Source organism: Acinonyx jubatus, chromosome E3 (genome assembly GCF_027475565.1).
Source record: "Acinonyx jubatus isolate Ajub_Pintada_27869175 chromosome E3, VMU_Ajub_asm_v1.0, whole genome shotgun sequence".
Taxonomy (NCBI): Eukaryota; Metazoa; Chordata; class Mammalia; order Carnivora; family Felidae; genus Acinonyx; species Acinonyx jubatus.
The window spans coordinates 37,827,069-37,849,505 of record NC_069398.1 but is presented as its reverse complement, the minus strand read 5'-3'; the positions used below and the strand labels follow the sequence as shown (position 1 = coordinate 37,849,505).

The 22,437-nt window shown below is 64.8% G+C and overlaps 2 protein-coding genes across 18 annotated transcripts in view; one reads left to right on the top strand and one right to left on the bottom strand.

Annotated features, from left to right (window-relative positions):
* Positions 1-93: 93 nt before the first annotated feature.
* NME3 (NME/NM23 nucleoside diphosphate kinase 3) lies at positions 94-1,155 on the top strand. Its single transcript, XM_027043640.2, has 5 exons — positions 94-225; positions 312-442; positions 527-628; positions 707-819; positions 896-1,155. Exons 1-5 carry the CDS (start codon positions 180-182, stop codon positions 1,011-1,013), a joined length of 510 nt encoding a protein of 169 aa, XP_026899441.1. The 5' UTR covers positions 94-179; the 3' UTR covers positions 1,014-1,155.
* Positions 1,156-1,157: 2 nt separating this feature from the next.
* The window catches only part of MAPK8IP3 (mitogen-activated protein kinase 8 interacting protein 3), a 47,782-nt gene continuing 26,502 nt past the window's right edge, over positions 1,158-22,437 (bottom strand). For 9 of the 17 annotated variants that reach the window (XM_027043611.2, XM_027043622.2, XM_027043612.2 and 6 more), the window contains 27 exons: positions 21,134-21,380; positions 20,439-20,541; positions 20,121-20,239; positions 13,606-13,617; positions 12,316-12,333; positions 11,065-11,122; positions 10,750-10,902; positions 10,095-10,176; positions 8,890-9,020; positions 8,351-8,407; positions 8,098-8,268; positions 7,370-7,496; positions 7,131-7,226; positions 6,856-7,011; positions 6,106-6,271; positions 5,271-5,453; positions 4,987-5,176; positions 4,764-4,883; positions 4,607-4,687; positions 4,455-4,522; positions 4,221-4,369; positions 3,652-3,823; positions 3,455-3,568; positions 3,220-3,258; positions 2,865-3,044; positions 2,629-2,778; positions 1,158-2,556 (listed from right to left, as the gene is read on the bottom strand). In XM_027043611.2, the coding sequence (XP_026899412.1) occupies positions 2,435-2,556; positions 2,629-2,778; positions 2,865-3,044; positions 3,220-3,258; positions 3,455-3,568; positions 3,652-3,823; positions 4,221-4,369; positions 4,455-4,522; positions 4,607-4,687; positions 4,764-4,883; positions 4,987-5,176; positions 5,271-5,453; positions 6,106-6,271; positions 6,856-7,011; positions 7,131-7,226; positions 7,370-7,496; positions 8,098-8,268; positions 8,351-8,407; positions 8,890-9,020; positions 10,095-10,176; positions 10,750-10,902; positions 11,065-11,122; positions 12,316-12,333; positions 13,606-13,617; positions 20,121-20,239; positions 20,439-20,541; positions 21,134-21,380 (3,264 nt within the window). In that variant the 3' untranslated portion in view covers positions 1,158-2,434. The remainder of the gene's footprint in view (positions 2,557-2,628; positions 2,779-2,864; positions 3,045-3,219; positions 3,259-3,454; positions 3,569-3,651; positions 3,824-4,220; positions 4,370-4,454; positions 4,523-4,606; positions 4,688-4,763; positions 4,884-4,986; positions 5,177-5,270; positions 5,454-6,105; positions 6,272-6,855; positions 7,012-7,130; positions 7,227-7,369; positions 7,497-8,097; positions 8,269-8,350; positions 8,408-8,889; positions 9,021-10,094; positions 10,177-10,749; positions 10,903-11,064; positions 11,123-12,315; positions 12,334-13,605; positions 13,618-20,120; positions 20,240-20,438; positions 20,542-21,133; positions 21,381-22,437) is intronic. The other 8 variants (XM_027043613.2, XM_027043626.2, XM_027043618.2 and 5 more) reach the window with 6 other exon arrangements.

The following is a 22,437-nucleotide window of genomic DNA, read 5'->3' as shown; positions in this document are numbered from 1 at the left end:
GGTTTCTTTGAGTTTGAGGCTGGGTTGGAGGAGTCTGGGGCTTGGGGAGCGCCCGGCGGGTGTCGCAGGGGTCCTGGGGTGGGCGTGAGCCTCAGCGCCCGCCCTCCGGGCCGCGGCCCGGCCCCTTTAAGCGCAGGCCCCGCCCGGTCCGAGCCGCTGCCACCACCGCCGCCGCCATCATGATCTGCCTGGTGCTGACGGTGCTGGCCCACCTCTTCCCGGCGGGTGAGCGGCGCGGGCCGGGGCGGGCCGCCGGGGCACAGGCGGGGGGCGGACGGGCCTGACGCGCCGCGCCCCGCGGGTCCCCGCAGCCTGCGCCGGCGTGCACGAGCGCACCTTTCTGGCCGTGAAGCCCGACGGCGTGCAGCGGCGGCTCGTGGGCGAGATCGTGCGGCGCTTCGAGAGGAAAGGCTTCAAGCTGGTGGCGCTGAAGCTGGTGCAGGTGAGGGAGGGCGGGGCGGGGCGCAGGGGGAAGCGGGCGGGGGTCCAGGCGCGCGCGGCCCGACCCCACCCCGGCCCGCCGCAGGCCTCGGAGGAACTGCTGCGTGAGCACTACGCCGAACTGCGCGAGCGCCCCTTCTACGGCCGCCTGGTGGACTACATGGGCTCGGGGCCGGTGGTGGCCATGGTGAGTGCCGGCCGCGGGCGGGAGGGCGGGCGGTCCGTCCCTGGCCTCGCGCCGAGCACCCCGCCCACCCGCTCACAGGTGTGGCAGGGGCTGGACGTGGTGCGCGCCTCGAGGGCCCTCATCGGGGCCACGGACCCGGCCGACGCGGCGCCCGGCACCATCCGCGGGGACTTCTGCGTCGAGGTTGGCAAGTAAGGCCGCCAGAGCTTGCGCCCAGCCCGTCGCGACGCCCCAGCGGCCGCCGGCGCTCACGCGGCTCTCCCGCAGGAACGTGATCCACGGCAGCGACTCGGTGGAGAGCGCCCGCCGCGAGATCGCCCTCTGGTTCCGCGGCGACGAGCTGCTGTGCTGGGAGGACAGCGCCGGCCACTGGCTGTACGAGTAGCCCTGCCCGCGGGTCCCAGGGGCCGTCCGGTTTGCGACCCGCCTGGAAACGCACTCGGGCCAGCGCTGAGGCTGGCCGGCACTTGTGTTTACAATAAAGTGAAGTGCTTATGCTCACGTTGGTCTGGGCCCAGGGACACAGAGCTACGTGTTAAGACATTTATTACATACAGAGCAGATACGTGGGTTTGCTTGCAGGGCCAAAGCCTGAGGAGAATGTCCGCCCAGCCCCTCCCCCCCAGCCGCACCCACCCAGCTAGCCCCCGAGTCACTGCACGGCCTGTGGGAACAGACAAGGGACTGAACGTACATCACAGTGGAGGGTGGCAGGGTGGTGGGGGGAAGCCTGCAGCTGCACGGGGCTGTGGCCAGGCCGGCTGGGCTCCTGGGGAGGCTGCCGGAGATGTGTGCTTCTCTGGTGGGAGGTGGGTGGGCAGCAGGGCCGGGGGCTGCCCCAACCAGCGCCCCTCTCCAGTAGGTTCAGGGAGCAGCAGTCCAGGGCGGCACCCCTCAAAGCAAGTGGCCATCCACACCCAGAGCCGGCCACACTGCCAGCCCTAGGCACTTAGAGTGTGTCTCGGGAGCTGGGCTCCTTGGAAACTGTGGGAGGCAGTCCCCAGACAAGTTCCCCTGTCACCCTGAGGCTGAGCCTGTATCTTAGGACCGACCCCAGGAGAGGCCAGGGGCCTCCCCCTTCTTCCTGAGGCCTGGGCTTGCCCTGGCAGCCTGAGAAATTCCACCCTAGGGGTTTCTGGGATGGGTAGGACTCCAGAGCCTGCTCCTGCCAGGGGGGTCTCCTGCCCGACAGAGCGAGCAGAAAGAGGGCAGCTGCCTTAGGCAGGCTGGTCACGCGCTTTCATGCCAGTTCCCGGGGTGCCAGGGAGCGGGGTGGGGAGCGTCCAGGGAAGGCTAGTGGCTGGGCCGGCCCCCCTAGGGTCAGGCCCCCCCTTCAGGCAGCAGGCAAAGGCTAGTGGGCTCCGGCTGGGAAGACTTGGCGGGCAGAAATCCCTGCCTCCTGCTCCAGGAGCACGGGAAGTGGGGGGGCTCCGGGGGGAGCTGGGAGCTGCCTGTGGGGCCTCCTCCCAGCCTGGCCTACCACGGGATCCTGCCTCGCTCTGGCCCCAAAGGGCCCCTGGGACGTGGGAACTTGGGATGGGGGGCCGGCCACAAGCTGCCGGGGAAAGCACGTCTGTCTGGAGAGGTCCTTCGCCTCCCTGGTGAGAGTGCCACCCGGGTTCCCTGCCTCCCTGACCCACGTTGCCGCCCGCTGTCGGGGACGCCCGGCCGTAAGGTGAAAGCTGCAGGTTGAGAGGTTAGAAGAGGGGCTGGCGCCGGGCTGCCTGCAGGGCGGGCAGTGGGCAGGCGGGCGGGGTCGTATGTACACGTTGGCGTCGGGCAGGAGGGGCGCCGGAAGCCGAAGCCTCACTCGGGGCTGTAGGACACCTGCCACACGATGATGTGGCTGCGCTCAGCCTTGGACAGCAAGGGCTTCACCTGGTTCACGTCCCCCGCGCTCTCCTCCGTGTCGTCATCCTCTCCGTCGCCTAGGGAGACAGCAGCCGCGGTGATGAGACGGCCCTGCTGGGGACACGCTGACCCGGGCAGCGCCCACTCACCGATGCGGAAGTCGATGTAGCCCTCCCCGCCACTCAGCACCAGCACGTTCTTCAGCTGCTGGCCCTCGGCTTCAGAGGCAGGGGCGGCCGGCCCGGGGCTCTCGGACGGGCTGTCGAGCACGCTGCCGTTGAGAGTGGCCAACACGTTCCCTGTCGGGGCACAGGGGCCTCAGCGGGGCAGCCGAAGGGAGGCCATGCACGGCCCTGCAGCGGGGGTGGGCCCAGCCCCTCCTCACCTGGCACAGAGACGAAAAACTTGACGGCGTCGCGGTGCCCGTGGAAGCAGAGCTGGGCCTGGGCCATGGAGCAGTAGGGGATGAAGCTGCTGGCTGATTTGTCACTGCTGTCGTCACCGTACACGTGGATGACACCCCCCGGACGGGCCCCCTCTCCGGAGGTGGGGGAGGTCTTGTTGGCTGGAGAGAGAGCAGGGCCCCAGGACCCGAGCCTGAGTAGGAGACCAGATCTCTAGCGGGCGAGGGGCAGAGGGTGGGAGTGCGCCCTCGCCGAGGGGCCAGGCCGGCCTCGGCCCACAGGGCCTCTCAGGCGGGGGCTTCCCTCTAGGGGCGGGAGACAGGTGCTCTGACTTACCCCGGAGCCCCAGGAGCTGGCCTCGGTGCAGGACCACGGCTGGGGGAGATGGGGGGGACGGAACATGGAAGAGACAGGAGAGGAGTCACGGGAGGGGCGGCGGGGGGGGGGCGCGGGGCAAGGCCGCAGCCCGGGAGGCACCCCAGCCCCCCAGTATGGCCCAGCAGAGCCCGCCCCGCAACCCCGGCCCTGACTCTCGACCTTTGGCAGCAGCCGTCAGTGGGGGGTGACTCACTCTCGGTCAGCGGGATGGAGATGACGACGCCGTTGCCGGTGCCCACCCAGAGGCGGTTGCCCGCAATGAGCAGGGCTGTGATGCGCACGAAGGAGAAGCCCAGCTTGCCTGTGCCTGGGGGGGGAGGGGGGGGGGAGTCAGCATGGCGGGGCCAGGGGCCCTCCCTGCCCGCCCCCCGAGCCGTCGCAGCCCCTCACCCAGCATCTTGCTGACATAGGGTTCGATGTCCACGTCCTGCAGGTGCTGGTGGGTGTGGGCGTGGTAGAGCCTCAGCGTGGAGTCCAGGCGGATGGACACCCACACCCCGTCGCCGATCCACGCCAGCTGCCGGACCTGGCTCTCCCGCCGTGGGTGGGCGTCAAACGATTTCTGTGGAGTCACGGCAGCTTGCGTCAGTGGGGGCGGGGGGGGGTACTCTGACCCCGCCACGGCCACCGGGTCACTGCAACTTCTCCTCTACTGCCTGCTTTGCTCCTCAAGGTCCAGGCTCCTAGGAGGAGCTGTCGCCACCCACCGGCCCCCTCCGCGCACGGCCGGGTGGCCGAGGGGAGGCGTGTGGGGCCCACGTGGTGTCACCCTGACTTGTCACAGAGTGCAGCAGCAGGTGGGATCCGGACAGACGCACTCGCAGCCTGGCCGGTGACGTCGTCTCCCCGAGCACGTCTCCCGTGACCCCACGAAGCCCCCAGTGCCTGTTAGAAGGCACGTTGGGAGTGACCTCAGCTGACCGCCCCTGCATGGAGACCCTCCTGCCGCCAGCACTCACCTCGATCTGCATCGTCTTGGGCTGGATGACGTGCACCTTGTTCTTGTAGCCGCACCAGACGCGGTCGTACACGACGGCCATGCAGCGGATGGAGTGGTGTGGGTGGCCCAGGTCCATCAGGTGGTAGTTGCTCAGGTCCCACTGGCCATCTGCAGAGAGCCCAAGACACCTGCTCACACCTGGCCGGGGCCCAGCTCCGCTCACACAGGGGTGGCTGCTCGGCCCAGGCCTCACCTTCGCCTCGGTGGAAGATGGCCAGAGTTCCGTCTGCCAGGGCCACCAGCACTCGCCCTTTCACGTGCCTGGAACGGAATGGTGGTGAGCGGGTGGAGGCCAGGCCACCCCGGGCCCCTCCCGTGCCCTGGCCTCTGCTGGCGGTCACATACACCAGGCTCAGGACAGAGTCCTTCAGCTTGATGGAGTGCAGACACTTCTTCCAGTTGGCCACAGCCGAGTGCACGTAGAGCCTGTGGGAGGAGGCCGTGGTGGGCGGGGTGCTTGCCCGGGGACCCTCCCCCACCGCGGCCCCAGGGCGCCACCTACCAGCCATTCTGGGCTCCCAGCCACATAGTGGGGGCAGCGCTGGTGCTGGCCCCCGCAGGGTCTGCGCTGGGCTCCGGCTCTGGCTGCACACCCCCCGTGTCGGCCTCCTGCCCGTTCTCGCTGCAGGAAGGATGGCGGCTCCAGGGTGGCCTGTGGAAGCCCGTCCCCGCCCACCTCTGCCAGTCTCCCTCCCCTCTGTCTGCCCCGTCCCGAGATCGCCCACCTGCCAGGCTGGGTGCTGGGGGCCGGGGTGGGGGCCAGGTCAGTGAAGACGTGCTCCGTGAGGGGCCCGGGCCGCACCGCAGCTGCCTCCGCCTCGCTGGGCCCAGAGTCTGGCACCTCCGTGGCTTCTGTGGCCTCTTCCGTGGACTGAGCTGGGTTGACCTTCCCATTGGCGACGGCAGCCACCTCCCCTGCGTGAGGAGAAGGTGAGCCTGGCTGGCTGGGCGGTGGGGAGGAATGCGGTGCGCAGAGAAGATAGCTGCCCGGGCTCAGGCCCAGACTCACCTTGGCCCTTGTCGAGCACTGGGGTGTCCCCTCGGGAGGAGCAGTTGCTGCGTGGCACGTTGCAGCGGGTGGCACAGCCCACCAGGGTGATACCCGCCAGCACACCGTCTGCACTGGAGTCTTCTGGGTTTACGTCGCCGTCCAGGAAGATCTCCCCCGGAGGGTAGTCGCTGTCACTGGCCGCTGGGGGGAGAGTCACCGCCCCGTCACTCCTCACCAAGAAGCCCCTACTACAAGACCACACCCAGGGCTCCTGTCCCGGTGTGGGTGCTGGGGGAGGAGGTGGGCCCCAGGCTCTCCTCTCAGGCCAGCCCAGCCTCAGCACGGGGGCCTGCAGGCCACCACCGCCTGGAGGCCTGGGAAGCCTGCGAGAGTGGAGTAGTGAGACTCCGGGCTCTGAACAAAGGACTGTGGTCACATGACAGAACCTTAAGAAGTCTGAGGAGCTTGGGGTCATCTCAGCAAATGGACCCCGGCAGGGCCCTGGCCACCCCCAGGTGCTGGCGTGCGGCAAAGCCAAGCCTGGGGGGGCCCCAGCTCTCCCTGCTACAGCCGGGCAGTGGGAGCTGGGCCCCCCAGTAGGTCCACGTTCAGCACCCAACTGACATTTCCGTCTGTCCCGGGGCCCAATGCATCTCCTTCCAGTTGGGTGAGTGGGCCTCACCCTGGGTCTCGCCAGTTGTTCACAACACTAATGGGGACACCCCCACAGGCTCCCGAGTGTCCACATCATGTCCCAAGCAAGGCCCGGGCCACCTCTACGTCGCAGCCACGTGCGGAGCGGCACAGACCCCAGCGCTGTGGGTGTGGGCGTCCACGCGGGGCTGGCCCTCACCTGGAATGCTGGAGATGCACAGGACGTGAGCATTGCAGACGGTGAACTGGTCCACCACGGTGCCCGGCTGGTTGGCATCGATGATGACCACCTTGCTGGTGGTCAGGGTGCTGGTGAGGATCCACACGCGGCTGGAGGTGGCATCCACCTCGGGGAGCTCTCTTGCCTGTTTTGGGGCACAGGAGACGGGGGCTGGTGCCGGGTGCGGGCCACACCAGCAGCCGCACGGGGCGGTGGGGCCACCTGGACTCTATCAGGAGATAACCTTGCCTGTGGCCTTAGGGGAGACGGCTGTCCTCCCTTGTAGCAGGGCGACAAAAACTCAGGACTGGACTTTCTACCAAGACCGCTGGCATGTGTGGCCTCACTCCCATGGAGAACTGAGCTCCTGAGTCTAAGTCCCTGCCCCCCAAGTCAGCCTAGGCCACAGAACAAGGACCCATGGGTGAATCATTTCCTGCCGCCCTCCTGTGCACAGCTTGCAAGGACAGAGAAGCGCCCGGTGGCCTGACCCCTCCAGCCCTACCGCCTGCAGAGCGGCTGGGCCTCCACACTTCCCCACCCGCCGAGGACAAAGCACAGGCCCCGCGTGCCCTGGACAAGGGGTGGGTCCTCAGATGAGCCCAGTCTCCAGCCCTGGCCTTAGTCATCCTGTCTCTGTCACTCCCCACAAGACTCCAGTGCCGGGCACAGCCCGAGTACACACACGGCAGCAAAGCAGGTGTCCCCGGCCCTGCCTTCCACTCTGACCTTCTTCTCGGGGGACGTGTGGTTGCTCTTGGTCTCTCCTTCCACTTCCCGGTCGCAGGTCAGAGGGTCACGGCCTGGCGGGGGCTTGACTCCATTCGCGGAGTCGTCCTCACTCGGTTTCCACCCACTCAGGTTGACGCCCGCAGCACACCACAGCTGGGAGAAGGGCCGTGTGGTCAGGAGCCCAGTCCCCTCCGCTGGCCCCTGGGGGCGGCGGGGCCTGAGACAGGTGCTCCCACCCACCCCCGTTTGCCAGGCCGACTGGGCCGGCTCACCTTCATGGTTGGGTCCTTCTCCACCAGAGGGCGGCAGTACACGGGGACAGGCACGTTCTTCATCCGCGTGTCCTCCTGGCCCCCATTGGGACTCAGCTGCAACCACAAGGCCGAGCGGCCACGTGGGCGCGAGGCGTGGGGCAGAGGGCCGGCCCCGGGCAGGAGGGGCCGCGGGGGCACTGCAGGGCTGCCCCAGCACCCTCCCCACCCCACCCCGTGCCCCGCGCCCCCTGCAGCACCTGCTTGTACTTGGCCGGCAGGCTCCAGCCGCAGGCCTGCAGCCGCCCGTCGTCATTGCGCACGTGCTCGCGCACCTGCCGGTACTGCTCGCGCTTCTGCTCCCGGCGGGCGGACGAAGTGCAGTCACTGGGCAGGAGACGCGGCAGGTTACTCCTCGGCCGCGCGGGTCTGCCCTGTGGGGCGTGCGCCCCGTGCCCCGGTGCCCGTTCGGCCGTTGCTGCCACCGAGGGCTGGCTGGCAGGGCCCTGCAGTGAGGTGCCCCCTCCCCCGCCCCCAACCCTTTCCAGGGCAACGTCAGTCTTCTGATGCAGGACACAGAATTCCCCACTTCTGCCCTGGAGCCAGATTCTTGGTATCAAAACTAAGGAAAACATAAAATTCCGAAGGACGCCTATTCCCCGGAAGAAAGCTACCCTTGCTGGTAAACTTCCCATCAGCTCCAAGCGTCCCTGTGGGGCGCAGGTGCACAGGCCAGGTGGGGTTGGGGGGGGGGGTCCCCCAGGGCAGGGGAGCATAGCTGAGAGACTTTGTGCAGGGACTGAGGGGAGGGACACCTGGGGCGCCCCGTCAGGGTGTGGGCACAGAGAGGTTAGCCTCCTTCCCAGCAGGGACCCCGCCCCCAGCACAGGCCTCAGGCTCCTGCCTCGGAGCCCAGAGGGGAGAGGCCCCGGGACACACGTGTCCTCCTCGCCCCCCGCCCCCACGCAGGCCAGTGGGAGACACTCACTCATCGGGGAAGAACTCCAGAGGCCGGCTGCCAGCCGAGATCTGGCACATGGCATGGCTGCGGCGCTGGCTGAAGCCGGCCGTGGTGGGTGATTTGTAGTGAATGTTCACCGAGGGATAGGAGCGCTTGGCCGGAGGGGGGCTGGAGGAGGAGCTGAAGAGGCGGCTGAAGCTGCCAGCGGAGGCATGGGAAGTGAGGGGCGGCCAGTGGGGAGCCGTCCCTGCCCCCACCCCACCCCGGCGCCCCAACTCACAACTGCCAGATGGTGGACTTCTTCTTCTCCTGGACAGACGGATGCTCTCGGGATGCTCTGCGGGGAGGGGCCGGGAAGGAGCCCCGATCGGCCAGCGTCCAGTGGACTTGCCCACACACCACACCCCCTCTGGGCCCTACCCAGTCAAACCCTGCACCGCTGTTGCTGGACTTCTCTGGCTTCGCTTGCCCAGGACCTTCTCGGGGGGGGGGGGGGGGGGGGCGGGGCGGGGCGGGGGGGGGCCCTCCCCGTGGCCAGGAATGGAGCCTCGGGGAAGAGGGGTCCCTGCGTGGGTCGGTTCAAATCCCCCTAGGGGTTCCAGCACACCAGGCCCAACATGCCCCAGCCCAGCTCTAGCCCCTGGCCGGGTCGGGGCCCCCAAACAGCTCCCATGAGGTCCCTCCAGTCCTCCTATGAGACACGGGGCTGGGGTGCAGACCAAACTCAATCCCACCGTCAGGGCCTCTTCTGGGGGTCACAGATCACAAAAGGAGATGGGGGTGCCTTCCAGAACCCCAAGGGCAGCCTGGGGGACCCACCTGATCATCTCGGTCCACCGCACGGCCTCCTGAAGCTCCATCAGCCTTTCTTTGTACTGGTTCCGCTCCATGAGCACACGCGCCATCTCCACCCGCGTGAAGCGGCGGCGCTGCGCCATGGGGATCTTGTCCTGGGGGGGGAGGGGGGCGCTGCCGGTCAGCCAGCGAGGGGCCTGCTGGCCGACTCACACTGCGCTTCCTCGCCGGGCCGGCCCAGGTGTGGGCGAATCCCAGGGCGGGTTCCCACGGAGCCTCAGGAAACGTGGCGGGGAGGGTGTGGGCAGGGGGCAGGAGATGCCGGGGGCCTGCCCGCCCCCAAAAGGTCACACGATACACTTGAGGGCTACGACACGGCCCCTGGACACCCTGGCGATCCCAGGTGAAACCGTCTGTCAACGCTAACAGGTGAGGCCGGTCCCAGGTGGAACCATGGGAAGACAGGTTCTAGGGAAGGTGCAGTGAGCAGGACCTGGGGTCACACGTCCGAATAGGACGTGGGAGGTTCTGGCAGATGTGTGGGGTCTGCCGTCTGTGGGTGCTGTGGCAGGACCAAGTCTGCTCCGAGGAGCTGTGTCCTGGGCTGCTACAGTCTGGCACAGGGGTGAGGGGCCAGGGGGAGCTGCTGGGCCAGGGAGCACGAGACCCCGGCCCCACGCAAGGAGGCACGGGCCCCGATTGATGCCTCCCGTGGCTCCACGATTCACCCGCACCTTTGTTTCTGCTCCTGGGGGTGGGGTTCGCTGGGCTGAAGGAGCACCTACTGCGTCTCGGATGGCTGCTACGTGAGCAGCACCCTGACACCCCTGAAGCTAAGAGCTGACAAGAGGTGCGGCCAGGACACACCACTCACTTTGGGACGAGGAGCTGGGCCCCACCCTCTCCTGCAGGAAAGCGGCCCAGTCACCAGACCTGGGCTCTATTCTGGAAAGGAGGCCAGAAGGGGTCCACGAATTACGGGCAAAGGCCCCTACAAACATTCCCTGCATGTCAGGTATGAACCCCCCAGGAGCAGAGGGCTCCTGAGAACATTCCTTGCACCTCAGAGGGGGCCCACAGGCCGAACGGGGGTTCCCACTAAGAAGGGGCATAGGAGCTGACAGAGGAAGGATGAGGAGGGCCCAGAGACCCAGAGAATTAGCGCGCCCCGGGAGCCCACCCCGCACCACCCGCCCCCCCCTGCCCCGCATGTTAATAGTGGAATATACCAATTCTGTACAGAGATAGCTGCTTACATCCTCCACCTCTTCTTTGGGTTCGCGGCGGGCGATGATGGCTTCTGACTTCACTCTGCAGGACGAGGAGGGAAATGTGACTGTGGGGAGGGGGGGGCGGAAGCCCACAGCCCTGCTAGCTCACGCCCGGAAGCCCAGATGTCTCTCCTGGCTGCCCAGCAGGGCCGTGGGGCCTGGCTAACGGGCAGGCAGGGCCACGTGCACAGGTGGCAGGGCCGCAGGCCGGCCCCAGACAGGTGTGCGGCACCTGCAGGCCCGACAAGTGCCGCCTGCCCCCCCCCCCTCCTGTCACACCCCCACTCCGGTCTGGAGCTACAGGCACCCCTCGGATGAGCATCAGGCTGGAAGAGAAGCCACAGGGAGGTGCAGAGTGCTGGGGAGGGGACCCCAGAGCTTCCTGGGTGCCTGAACTCCCTCCTCCTCAATAAACCTAAGGCACGAGAGTGGCAGGACACCCAACGCGCGACATCCATGCCTCCTGGGGGACTCCCGGGAGGATGGGGAGAGGAGGCCCACAAGTGAGCTGCAACAGAGAGGAGGTGAGGCTGCCGCCCGGGGGAGGAGAGGACTGGGGTGGGGGGCGGGCCTGGCCCCTCCTCCTCCCAGGAGCCTCCAGGCCTACGCTCACCTCCTCAACTCCTCCTCCAGGTCCTTGATGCGGCCCTCCAGCCGGGCTTTGGCCTGTCTGGCAGCTTCCAGGTCCCCTTTCAGCACCTCCTGCTCCCCGGACAGCTGGTCCACCTTGGCGATGAGGTCATTCTTCACCACGTTCAGAGCGTTTCTTTGGAAAGGCAGAAAGACGAGGGCTCTGCGTGAGCCAGCCTGCTTGCTATGATGGGGGCCTCCAAGGGGCTGAGAGGTCACAGCTCCGGGTTGCTACAGGGAGGCCCGGCCCTGGGGGAGGGCCATCTCAGCAAGCCCTGTGCCAGACAGGAGTCCTTACTTGGTTTCTAGAAGCTGTGAGTTCTCCAGCAGCAGGTTCCCCACTTCCTTGCCCATTCCTGCAACAAAAGGCACAGAGAGATTACCTGTGCCTGGCGAGGCCAGACCCTGACACTACTATACCTGCCCCAGAGTACCAAAAATCCTCCCTGGGGGGTGGCTCAGCCCTGGGAGGGCAGAGGTGAGGGCGCGAGGCCAGCAGTCTGGTCTCCGGGAAGCCAGACAATCCCTGCAGAGGGGTCTCTGCGGCTCCTCAGGAGGGCTCTCAACCCAACAACACAGTCAGGGATGCAAGCCCAGAACAGCCCCTGAAGGGTACTGAGGAGGGCCCTGCTGCCTCAATGGGCACGGCAGCCCCGGGTTGAGCTCCCGCGGCTATCCACGTGAGGCCAGCGTGCCGCAGGGCCCAGCCGGCACCAGCGTGAGCCGGCCCCAAGGACCACCTCAATCTGTCCTCTCTGCCAGCATCCTCCTGTCTCCCCTCGCCCTTCGGGAGGCACACCCTTTGCAGGGCCGTCCCCGGGAGAACAGCGGTTGGTGCTGTGGTGATGGGGACAGAGAAGGCAGCTCAGGATGGCAGAGAGCCCTGGCCAAGGAGATGGGATGGCCCCATGGTAGGCGTGGCCCTCCACTGGGGCCAGGAGCAGGGCTGGGGGAACCTGGCCCGCCGCGGTAGGGACAGCAGGAGACAGGGGTAAGGGAGAGCGGGGAGGACACGTTCCCTGGGGTTGGTGCCCAGAGGGGCCGACCCGGCCCCTGTAAGCCAGCCCCACAGTGGACCCCGCCATCTCAGCTTTGCAGGCGTGCCACAGCAACTCCAAAGGACTGAACCTCATCTGTTGGGACAGAAAGCCCCAGAGACCCAGGGTCTGTTCCTCCCATTCACCAGCGCCCCCCCCCCCCCCCGGTATGAGGCGATCGTGAGACGAGACCCCTGACACACACGGTGTGCGCAGAGTGGGTTCTGATGGCTGTCCCCATCTGCACCCCCTGGCCTCGGATGTGGCCCGCCCCCCCTCACCTGTCCAGGGTGTGCTCAGAGGGAGGCGGCTGGGGGGCTCAGCACTGCAGCTCCCAACTCGAGCCCCAACCCCACCCTGGAGCCAGGAGTGCCTGTGGCCCCTGCTGACCCCACCGCCAATCCCACCATGCAGAGCAAAGCAAAAGGCTCAGGAAGCACGAGAAGGTGTGAGGCAGACAGAGGAAGCCAAGAAAGGGAGGAACGCAAACTGAAACAGAGCCTTGGGCTTACCAAAGAAATCATGGCGCACTGCGAGAGTCGTCCCAGTGCGGGAGCCCAGTGCGGGAGCCGGGTGGCGGGGGGTGGGGGGGGGGCAGGGGAGGGAGGGAGGGAGAGAAAGAAGCGCATTAAGCCTCAGTGAACAGCAGGGTGGCGGTGCCGTGTGGCTGCTTCTTGCTGTGTTAGGGGTGGACACGGGGGAGGACAGCAGGGCCAGGGCGGGTGGCACGGAGCCTGCTTCTTGCTGTGTTAGGGGTGCACACAGGGGAGGGCTTGGAGGGCTGGGGGGGTGGACACAGGGGAGGGTGGGCAGGCCGGGGTGGTGGCACAGAGCCTTCTTCTTGCTGGGTTAAGGGTGGGCACAGAAGAGGCCAGGGGTGCCGGGAGGTGGATGCAGGGGAGGGCTAGGAGGGCCAGAGGGTGGACACAGGGGAGGGTGGGAGGCAAGGGGGGTGGACACAAGGGAGGCCGGTAGGGCTGGTGGGTGGACACAGGGGAGAGCTGGGAGGGCTGGAAGGTGGACATAGGAGAGGGCTAGGAGGGCCGGGGTGGTGGACGCAGGAGAGGACGGGAGGGAGGGCCGGGGGGTGGACACAGGGGAGGGCCGGCGGGCAGGTGGGATGGACACAGGGGTGGGGTGGGAGGGCCGGGGGGTGGCACGGAGCCAGCTGCTCCTTCTGGACATTGCATCCTTGGCTGCACAGGTCACCAGGCCAAGGGCAGCGGGTGATGAGATGAGGGGCCGGGCAGTGTACTTGACCCCGTGCACCAGAGTCCTGGGCCGTGAGGGTGGTGGTTAAGGGCATAAGTCTGCAAATGAGGGAAAGCTGTGCCCGGGACCTGGCACGCCTTCGAGTACACGGGGGAGGCTGCGTGTGGACGGGCCGGGGCCTCAGAGTCTCCTGCTGCGAACAATCGGAGAAGCCCGGAGCTGGGCCATCTGCCACGTGGGCATGGGACCCCTGACTTCTGGGGTGTGCCTGACAGGGGAGAACCCTGAGAAATGTCACTGGGGCACTCTCTGCCTTTGAGGGACAGGGTCCAGGGCACAGCCATTCTCCCTCACGTGTCAGGGCCATTGTCAGTGGGCTAGTAGAGCAAACCAAGAGAAGCTTCCGAGCGGCAGTAGGCTGGTAAGCAGAAGCACGTGTGCCTTAGTGGCCTGGAGGGGACCCAGGAAGGGACAGGCCGCACAGCCTGTGGTGACTGGACAGAGTGGGGAGTGTCCCCCACTGCAGGATGCCCCCCACTGCAGCCGGACAGCGCCGTGAGGAGGGGTGGCAGACGGCTGGAGATACGCACCTGAGAACTCCCCTGGGGCCGTGTCCAGCAAAGCACAGAGAGACGGGGGAAGGAAGTGACAAAGGTCAGTTGGTGACTGGAACCAACAAAATAAAGAAATTCTTATTACAGAGAAAGCAACAACGCGTGAAAGAATACAAGCAGATGTCACCAGGCCTGTGGGCGACAAATCCCACTGGGGATGGCAACCCTGAAGGAAAACAGAGACCCCGAGTGCCGGGCCCCACGCCTGCTCAGCCCTCAGGAGGGCGAGGCCCCCGAAGACGCAGCAGCGACGGCCGGGGAAGGTGAGAGGGTGAGCGCGCGGGGGCTGCGCCGGGGGGCCGGGGGCGTCCAGGCCCCAGGTGCCCCCAGAGCGCGTGAGCTTGGCCTCGTGGCCCCCCGCCTCTCCCGCCAGCCCAGGCCTTTCAGGAAGGGCGCGACCTCAGGGAAAGGACGGCCAGAAAAAGAGAACCAAGCAAGGGCCCGGCTGGCAGGGAGGGAAAGGCAGGCAGAAAGCAGGGGCGCTGGGGACAGGGGTGGAGGCGTGTGGGGCCGGCAGTGCCTTCCTCCTGGGCTCCAAACTTTTCCCAGCTGAAGACTGGGTGCAACAGTACTGTGTACGTGGTCACTTCATCACTTGACGTAAATGACACAACGTACTGCAGGAACGGAAGTGATAAAGGAATGTGCCAGCTCAACAGTGGACGTGACCGCTCGTCTCGACGCCCCAGGGCGACCGTGCTCAAGAGCTGATCTTCTGTCTCTCAGAACTCTTTCCAGATAAACACCAGCTTTTCTTTTTAATATTTTTATTTTTGAGAGACAAAGCATGAGCAGGGGAGGGGCAGAGAGAGAGAGGGAGACACAGAATCCAAGGCAGCTCCGGGCTCCGAGCTGTCAGCACAGAGCCTGACGCGGGGCTCGAACTCACGAACTGTGAGGTCCCGACCTGAGTTGAACTGGAACACAAGTGATTGAGCCACCCAGGCGCCCTGAAGAACACCAGCTTTTAAAACACAAAACCAAAGGGGCACCTGGGTGGCTCAGTCGGTTAAGCGTCTGACTCTTGGTTTTAGTTCAGGTCATGGTCCTGCGGCTTCGTGGGTTCCGGGCCCACGTTGGGCTCTACGCCGGCAGTGCAGAACCTGCGTGGGATTCACTCTCTCCCTCTGCCCCTCCCTCCCCACGCTGTGTCTTTCTCTCTCCCAATAAATACATACATACATAGGCACATACGCACAAACCAAGGGCAAATACCCAGCCTCTTGGCCCATTTGCTCTGTCCCACCTGACGCCGTGTCACGGGACTGTGCACTGGAGATCTGCGCTCGCCTGGGATGAGTGCTCAGCGCACAGGGGCGTGCACTCACCACCCAGCACCCCGGATTCCAGGCGGGGACAGGTAGGAGCGACCGCTCACCTCACCCCGCCAGCACGGCTCCGCGGGCCGCACGACCACCTCCCGGCCGTGGGCGCCCTAGCACCTGCTTCGTGTTTGTTGCTCTTGTGAGAAAAAAACAAAAACAAAAACTCATCTGTGTTTTCTCTTTTCTGTCCTGCCTCATTCTTGAAGTTGAACATCTTTTTGTGGTTGGTGGGCATCTTCTGGGAACTTCCCGATTTCATCCTCTGCTCAGGTTCCACTGTACTTGACCTCTGTCAGCGAGGGAGATCACGTGTATGTTGACTTGTGCGTAGCCACACCTGGCAGCACTTTCCTCTACGGTTGTGGCCATGCAGAGAACACTCTCCGGCATTCTTCCAGTCCCGCTGTCCTTGCGTGTTTATGTTTAGGTCTGAAGTCCCCCTACAAAGTCTTCTGTGTACGGCGGGAGGTTGGGACCAGACTTCACTCTTCACCAAATGGCTATTCAACTAATCCACCCGTTTTCCGGTGATGTGAAGCACCACATTCAGCGTCGGTGAATTCCCACGCGGGGCCAGCTCTCCTCACACGAACCGGAGGGGTCACCGGTCTGTTGCCACCCCAGGTCCGCCGCCCTCCGCGTCACAGCTTGTAAACCCTTTGGTGCCTGGAGCGTCAGGCAGCCCTGCAGCCTGTTCTTTCTTAGCCCTTTCCGGGCTCTTCTCACATGTTCTCCTGGACAGAGTCTGGAGTCTGCTCACGAAGCTCTTCGGCCGGGGCTGGGTACGGACAATGGGCTGAGCCGTGAGGCCACCCGGCAGCTTTACAGAGCTCAGCCCGCAGACCCGGAGCGTGCAGAAGTTCTCGATGCATGAGGCCTTTCGTGTTCTTTTTTTAAATGTTTATTTTTTTCTGAGGGGAGGGAAGGGCAGAGAGAGAGGGAGACACAAAATCCGAAGCAGGCTCCAGGCTGTCAGCACAGAGCCTGATGCAGGGCCTGAACTCAACGAACTGCAAAATCATGACCTGAGTTGAAGTTGAATGCTTAACCGACTAAGCCACCCGGGCGCCCCTTTCTATGTTCTTCCATCATGTTCCCGAGTTCTGTGCACACGGGCTGGTCTCTCTCTCAAGGTTAACGTCTAGACGGCGTCTGGGTCTGGTTGCCACGGGGCGGGACCCCGCTACCTGGGCACAGCGCACCGGGTAGAATGCATGTCCGGTCGGCCTGTGCGGCCTTCAGACTCCCAACTCGCTGACGCAGGGTGCACTGCCTGGCTCGTCTGAGCCTAGGTTTCCTCGCCCGTGAAGGAGAGACATGACCTCCGTAGCTCGGGCTCCCTGGAAACTCCCTGGTAGACGCCCAGCACGTGCTACGTGGTCACTAGGTGCTAACTCCTCGGCTCCCCAGCTATGTCAGCTCTGAGAGGCGCACTCTCGAAGCACGGCACCTCTGAGACTGGGCGTGCTCTCACGATCGAAGGCGTGTTCCCCCTTCAACTTGAAGCAAGGGCTTCCTTTCCTGGAGATTTCTAAACTAACGGTGTATCTTACAAGCGGTGCGGTCAGCTCAGTGAAACGTAACAAGACAGGCCCATCCAGGGTCATTCCTTCTTTGCTAAAGGAATTCACAGTCCAAATGCCGTGGCGAACAGACACGATCCAAATGCCCGATCCAGACACGCAGAGCTTCGAAGGACGCCGTCCTCAGCCACGCCGACAACATCACCGTGTTTCTGCTATCGCAGGACCTTGCCACTGTGAGGACGGCCGCCCACTGGCCGCAGGCTTTTTGCTGTTTAGCAGCCACACAAGGAACGCAGGGGACAGGCGCGAGGCTCTTCAGAAAGACTCTAGCCGAGCCAGACAACGGGGCTGGGGCCCCTCGGCGAGGGGTCTGGAGCCGACCACAGCCCATTCCTCCACCCTGCTGGGCAAAGGGAGGGCTCCTCTGCCTGGCGCCCCACTGACACAGTGTGACAGCGCCTGATTCCTTCTCAGCTCCCTGGGGCGGCCTGCCTTTCAGATGCCCGTCGTGCCTAAGGCTCTGGAAGGGCACGCCCAAGAACGGGGCCCACGCCAGCCAGAACAGAGCGGGGCCCAGGGTGGCCACCGGCCAGTGACCAATGACGGGACGTGCTGGCGGGCAGGCCACCCGGAGTCACGGGCGGCGACGAGGCCGGCCAACTCCAGTCATCCTCCACGACCACGCGAGGGACCAAATGTGGAGCAGAAGCATCAGCCACGATGCCCAGCAGTGGATGAACGGCCACATGAGGTGGGGGCCCGTCTGTGCCACGGAGCACTGCTCTGCCGGGGAAGGATGGAACGCTGACCCCTGCTACAACACGTACAAACCTCACGGGCACTGGTGCACAGAAAGAGGCCAGGTGGAAGAGGAGGGCCAGGTGACAGGAAGCGCCCGGGGGGGCAAGCACACAGACAGATGGGTCACTGTGCGTGGGCACAGGCTTCCTTCGGGGGGGACAGTGCTCTAGAGCTGTGGGGTGCTGACCTCACGGCCCTGAGCTCACTCAGAGACACTGGACTGTGCGCTCTGGGCAAACCCATGACATTCCATCCCTAGAAAGCACAGAGGGCGGTCAGTCACGCCTGCTGCTCTGGCTGGACCTGGGTTCAAGTCCCCATTGTGCTGCTTCACTTCACCTTCCCCGGGCTCAGCTTCTTCATCTATGAAATGGGGGCGGTGGCAGCACCCCAGATTAAAGGCAGACGCGCACATCTAACGCTGGTGTGACTCTTCTCGTGACCGTGTCGATGACTGGAGCCGTGTCGTGAGACGAGACTGAAAAGCACAAGGTCTGGGACTCCAGCTGGGCGCCTCCCCTACGGTCCCCTCCCCAACCTGCGGCCGGCCCCTAAACACGGCGCGGGGCAGCTGAGCTGCCCACGGCCAGGAACTCGAACGTGGAGCCGGGTCGCGGACACGCGAACGCCGTGTGCCTATGCGCTCTTCCAGGGAGAAGGCCGCCACCTCTTTCATCAGAGACTCAGGAGTGCAGCATACATGAGGCCCTCACGCCCTCACAGCCTCCAAGGTGGGCCTGGCAGAAAGGTGCTCCTTCGCGGACACACACGTGCGCCCGGTCACCCACTACAGCCTTGCTCCCGGGCACAAACTCTAGGGACGGGAGTTCCTTCCCATGCCGCTCCCGGCCTGGCAGGTCCAACGTCTGAAGAATAGCCAGGCACAAGCCCCACGGAAGCCACATCTGGGAAAGCAACGTGGAGCCAGCGTCAGGAGCCCATATCTCTATGCTGAGGTTCCCACCTCTAGAAACCTGTCCTAAAGAAGTCTCCAGGGGGGCGAGCTGATTTACGCCCATAGGTATCTGTGACCACAGTATCCAAACAGCAAAAACCAGAACCTGGCAGAACGGGTTGAGTAATTTACAGCCTCATGCCACAAGGTGAAGCGCACTGGGGGTATTAGCAGGTCAGAGAGATGGTAACATCGCCCACAAAGGGGAGGACAGACATGACCCGAAACCCTCCACGTGCCACGTACGTGTGTGTGCTATGGCACCTGGGAAGGTGCACTCGTCACGATCGTCTGGTTTTTATGCTCTTATTGGCAATTTCTGGTATTATGCGAATATTGTCATAAACGCGCACTACTTCTCCAAAAATAAAAATTGGAACGTATATAGGATTACCTGACCTCTATAAAGGAGGGTGCAAAGGTGTCAGAATATTGAAAATGATTTCCTCTAAGTACCTTTTTTCTATATGTTAACAGTTTCTGTTATTTTTTTAAGTAGGCTTCACCGCAGGCGGCTGTGCTCCCGGGGGGCCTCCGCGGCCCGAGCGAGACAACCAGCAGGGCCGGAGCTAAGAGAGTGAGGCTGTGCAGATGGAAACCACCAGCTGGTGGCCCTCCCTCGTGGGCTCCAGCCGGGCCACGTCTGCAGCCGGAAGCCCGGCCATCCACCGAAGACACTGCCGTCCGCACAGGGGAGCTGAGCCCGAGGCAGACACACTCTACAAATGTCCTCAAGTCCCTGATGGCCAAAGGTCACCAGTGCAGAGGGACATTGGTGGGAAGTAGAACTCTTCGACGCAAGGGGCGCCTGGGCGGCTCAGTCGGTTGAGCGTCTGGCTCCTGTTTTCAGCTCAGGTCATGATCTCGTGGGTTCGTGGCTTCGAGCCCCTTTGTCAGACTCTTGGCTGACAGTGCAGAGGCTGCTTAGGATTCTCTGTCTCTGCCTCTCTCTCTGCCCCTCTGCCGCTCTCTCTCTCTCAAAATAAATAAACATTAAAAAACAAAACAAACCTCATCCACGTGAGGCAGCTCCACCTCCTTGGGCAGCAAGTGACCAAACCCGGGCCACAGGGCCTGCAGGCGGCCTCACGGATTTCTGGGCTGAAGTGGCACCGCCGACTGGCTGCCCCCTCCTAAGCCACGAGAGCTGGGGGTACCATCCCTCCACAGAAGCCGGCGTGGGGAGGAGAGGACAAGCCAGAGCCACAGATCCCCCACAACACGGTCACCCTCTGTCCCAGAGGCTGCCTTGCTGGGAGGAAGGGACCGAGAGCTCTGGTCCTGCAGCAGGCCTTCAGGGGATGAGGTCAGCAGGGGCAGGAGCTGGTGGGGGGGGGGGGGGAGTGGAGGTGGGGGGTGAGGCGTGCCACTGCAAGGATCCGATTTCCCACCTGGCCCCGGACCCCAAGGGCAGTGCTCGGCTGCATACATGGCCTCTACATGCCTGACGCCCACCCCAGGACAGGAAGGAGGCCCCGGAGGGAGTTCACATGGGGAACTGTCTCTGCACCCATTTCTGACCCAGGTGCAGGGAGCTCTGGAGGCGACCACGGTGCCGAGGGCTTGCAGATGGGCACCGACCCTGTCTGGGCATTTTCTGCGAGGAGCGCAATTGCTAAAAAGTGCACCGCCTAGGCACGGGCACGGTTTTCAGGGTGATGGAACGCTCTAAAATTAGGCAGTAACACAGCTCTGTGAGCACCCTGAAACCCACTGAACTTTATACTTTAAGGGGATACCTTTTATGGAATGTGAAATATATCTCGACAAAACTGTGAAAAGAAACCCCTAGGTTGCAGCTGACAAAGACTTTGCTTTCATTACGAACAAAAGCAACAGCAGCAAGCCCGAGGCCCTGGGGTCACGGGGGTGGCCTGAGTTTACCTAGCAGGTCCGCTCCTTCATCCACGTCCCCGATGACCTCCGACCCCGCGGTCGACAGTTCGTGGTACAGGGAGTCAGTGTTGATGCCAAAAGCCTTGTTCACGATCCCCTGGGTTGGGCTGTGAGGACATGTGGCCGGGGGAGGGCAGGGTGAGTGGGCCACGTTCTGGGCTGCGGGCGGGGGCTCTCCCAACACCGCCCAAGGGGCTGCTCAATGCCAGCGCTGCCTGTGCAAGAGGCTGCAGGGGGCACCTTCGCCAAAGGCCCCACCTCCACAGTGAACACTGAGCCCACCCGGCCCCCGGGCTCAGTGAGTACCTGTTGCCCGTGCGATCGAGACGGGGCTCCCGACTCATGTCCAGCTCCGGAGTGGAGTCGATGATGTCTTGAACATCAGACCACTCGTCACTGCTGCCCATGCCTGAGGGGTGGGGGGGGACACACAGGAACCCCAGGGTTAGGGGGGGGGGGCGCCTGCCTTCTGGCCCCGTATCTGGAGACCCCACACTAGACCCCCGCCAGGCAGGGACCGTCAGGAAAGGGCTTCCTCCTCGCCGGCGGCCACGTGGGGCCCCTTCATCAGAAACGGGTCTCCTTTTCATGACCTCCAACGACCAGACCCAAAGCCCTGTCTCTCCTCCTGTCCCTCCTCTAGTGAGTGCGTCTGCTGGGTGATGGCAGTGTACCGTCAGAAGCCGGGTTGCCCCCTGAGTCCACGCGCTGAAGCCACAGCCCCCGGAAGCCCTGCATGTGACTGCATCTGGAGATGGGGACTCTGAAGAGGTGAAGGCCACACGGGCAGGCCCTGGTCTCATCTGACCGTGTCCTAAGAGGAAGGGACGACCCCACGAGGACACTGCCACCCTGATCGCTCACTTCAGGCTCCGTGGCCGGGGAGGCCACGCATGTCTGCGCTGTCTGTGCTGGCACCCGAGCTAAAAGCGGTAGCCGGAGGGGACGGCGGGCTAGCAGGTGGGGGGGTGCCGCCCGGAGCACGCGGGCGGCCGAGGCACCTATGCTGACGTTGCGCATCTCCTGCGTGACCTGGACCTCCATGTTGCGGCTGTTGCGCTTCTCCCGAGCCCGCGTGCTGCTCTTGGTGCTGGCGCCGTAGTCCGCCAGCGGCTGCAGGCTCTCGTTGAGCGGCGTCACCGCCGCCGAGGGCACGGAGGACGTGGGCGTGTTGGACTTGGTGCCCGTGGTGCTGGGCGTGGCAGCCGCGGAAGACTGGCCCGACTCGGACATCTCGTCCTGCGGACACTAGGGCCAGACACAGGGAAGGCAGAAGCTCGTCACGTGGGCCACCACGCCCCCAGGCTCTGGGTACGGCCGGGCACGCCGTGCAGGGCCAGCAGGGGCCTTGGCCGCCTCCACGGGGCCCCCGTGCTGGGCTCCCTCGGCCACGGTCAAACGGCGCTCTGTGCCGGGACCGGGAGGGACAGGAGGACCCCTGCTCTCCTGTCGGGCCAGCTCCTCGGGCCCGGTCCCTCGGTTCACCCAGCCACTCCTCCCACTTTGCAGAGGCTGCTGCCGCCTTATTTAAATGCTGCCCATCGGGGCTTTTAGCCTACACGCTCCCGGGAACAGCCCGCCGGTGCCGCGTGTGATGGACGTGAAGCTAGGTGAACGTGACAAGCAACCCTTTGCAGCCAGCGGGGCGGGGGTCGGAAACAAGGTGCGGCCTCAGGGCGGGGCGGAGGGCTCTACGGGGCCTGGGAGGAGGCGGAGCATGCCTTCGGATCAAGCTACGGGTGCTGCGGCCGGCCGGCCGGCCAGCCCCGTCTCCCGCCTCCCTCCCGCCTCGGCCTCCCGCCTCCCGCCCCCCACTCCATCTTTCGCTCCCAGTGCTGGCCGTAGCCAGGCGCTGGGAGGGGCACAGACCTCCCGAACAAACGCAGAGACTAGAGGGAATGTGGAATTCTCGGCCCCCACGGCTCAAGCACCTACACGTCCACACAAATGCCAACAAACTGTGACTCTTCTTCCACGGAACGGGTCACCCTCAAAACATTCCCGGAGCGGACAGAGACCGACCATTAAAATGCGCCCTCGGCCGCTAACCGTGAGAGCCTCCTGCCGCGAACACGCTCTACTTGAGGAAGTACGACGCAGGAAACCAGCCCGCTCCTCTCCCGGTCTTTCTTCCTGAAGCTCCTGACAAGATCCATAACCTGGCCCCATGCGGCTACGAACACCGACAACCGTGACTCACCCCCAACCCGGTCCTCGGTGGGCACGCCAGAACCTGCCGGCAGCACCCCCAGGCCCTATCACCACCCTCTTGCGGGGCCCAGCTCCCGGCGCACACCCCAGTCGC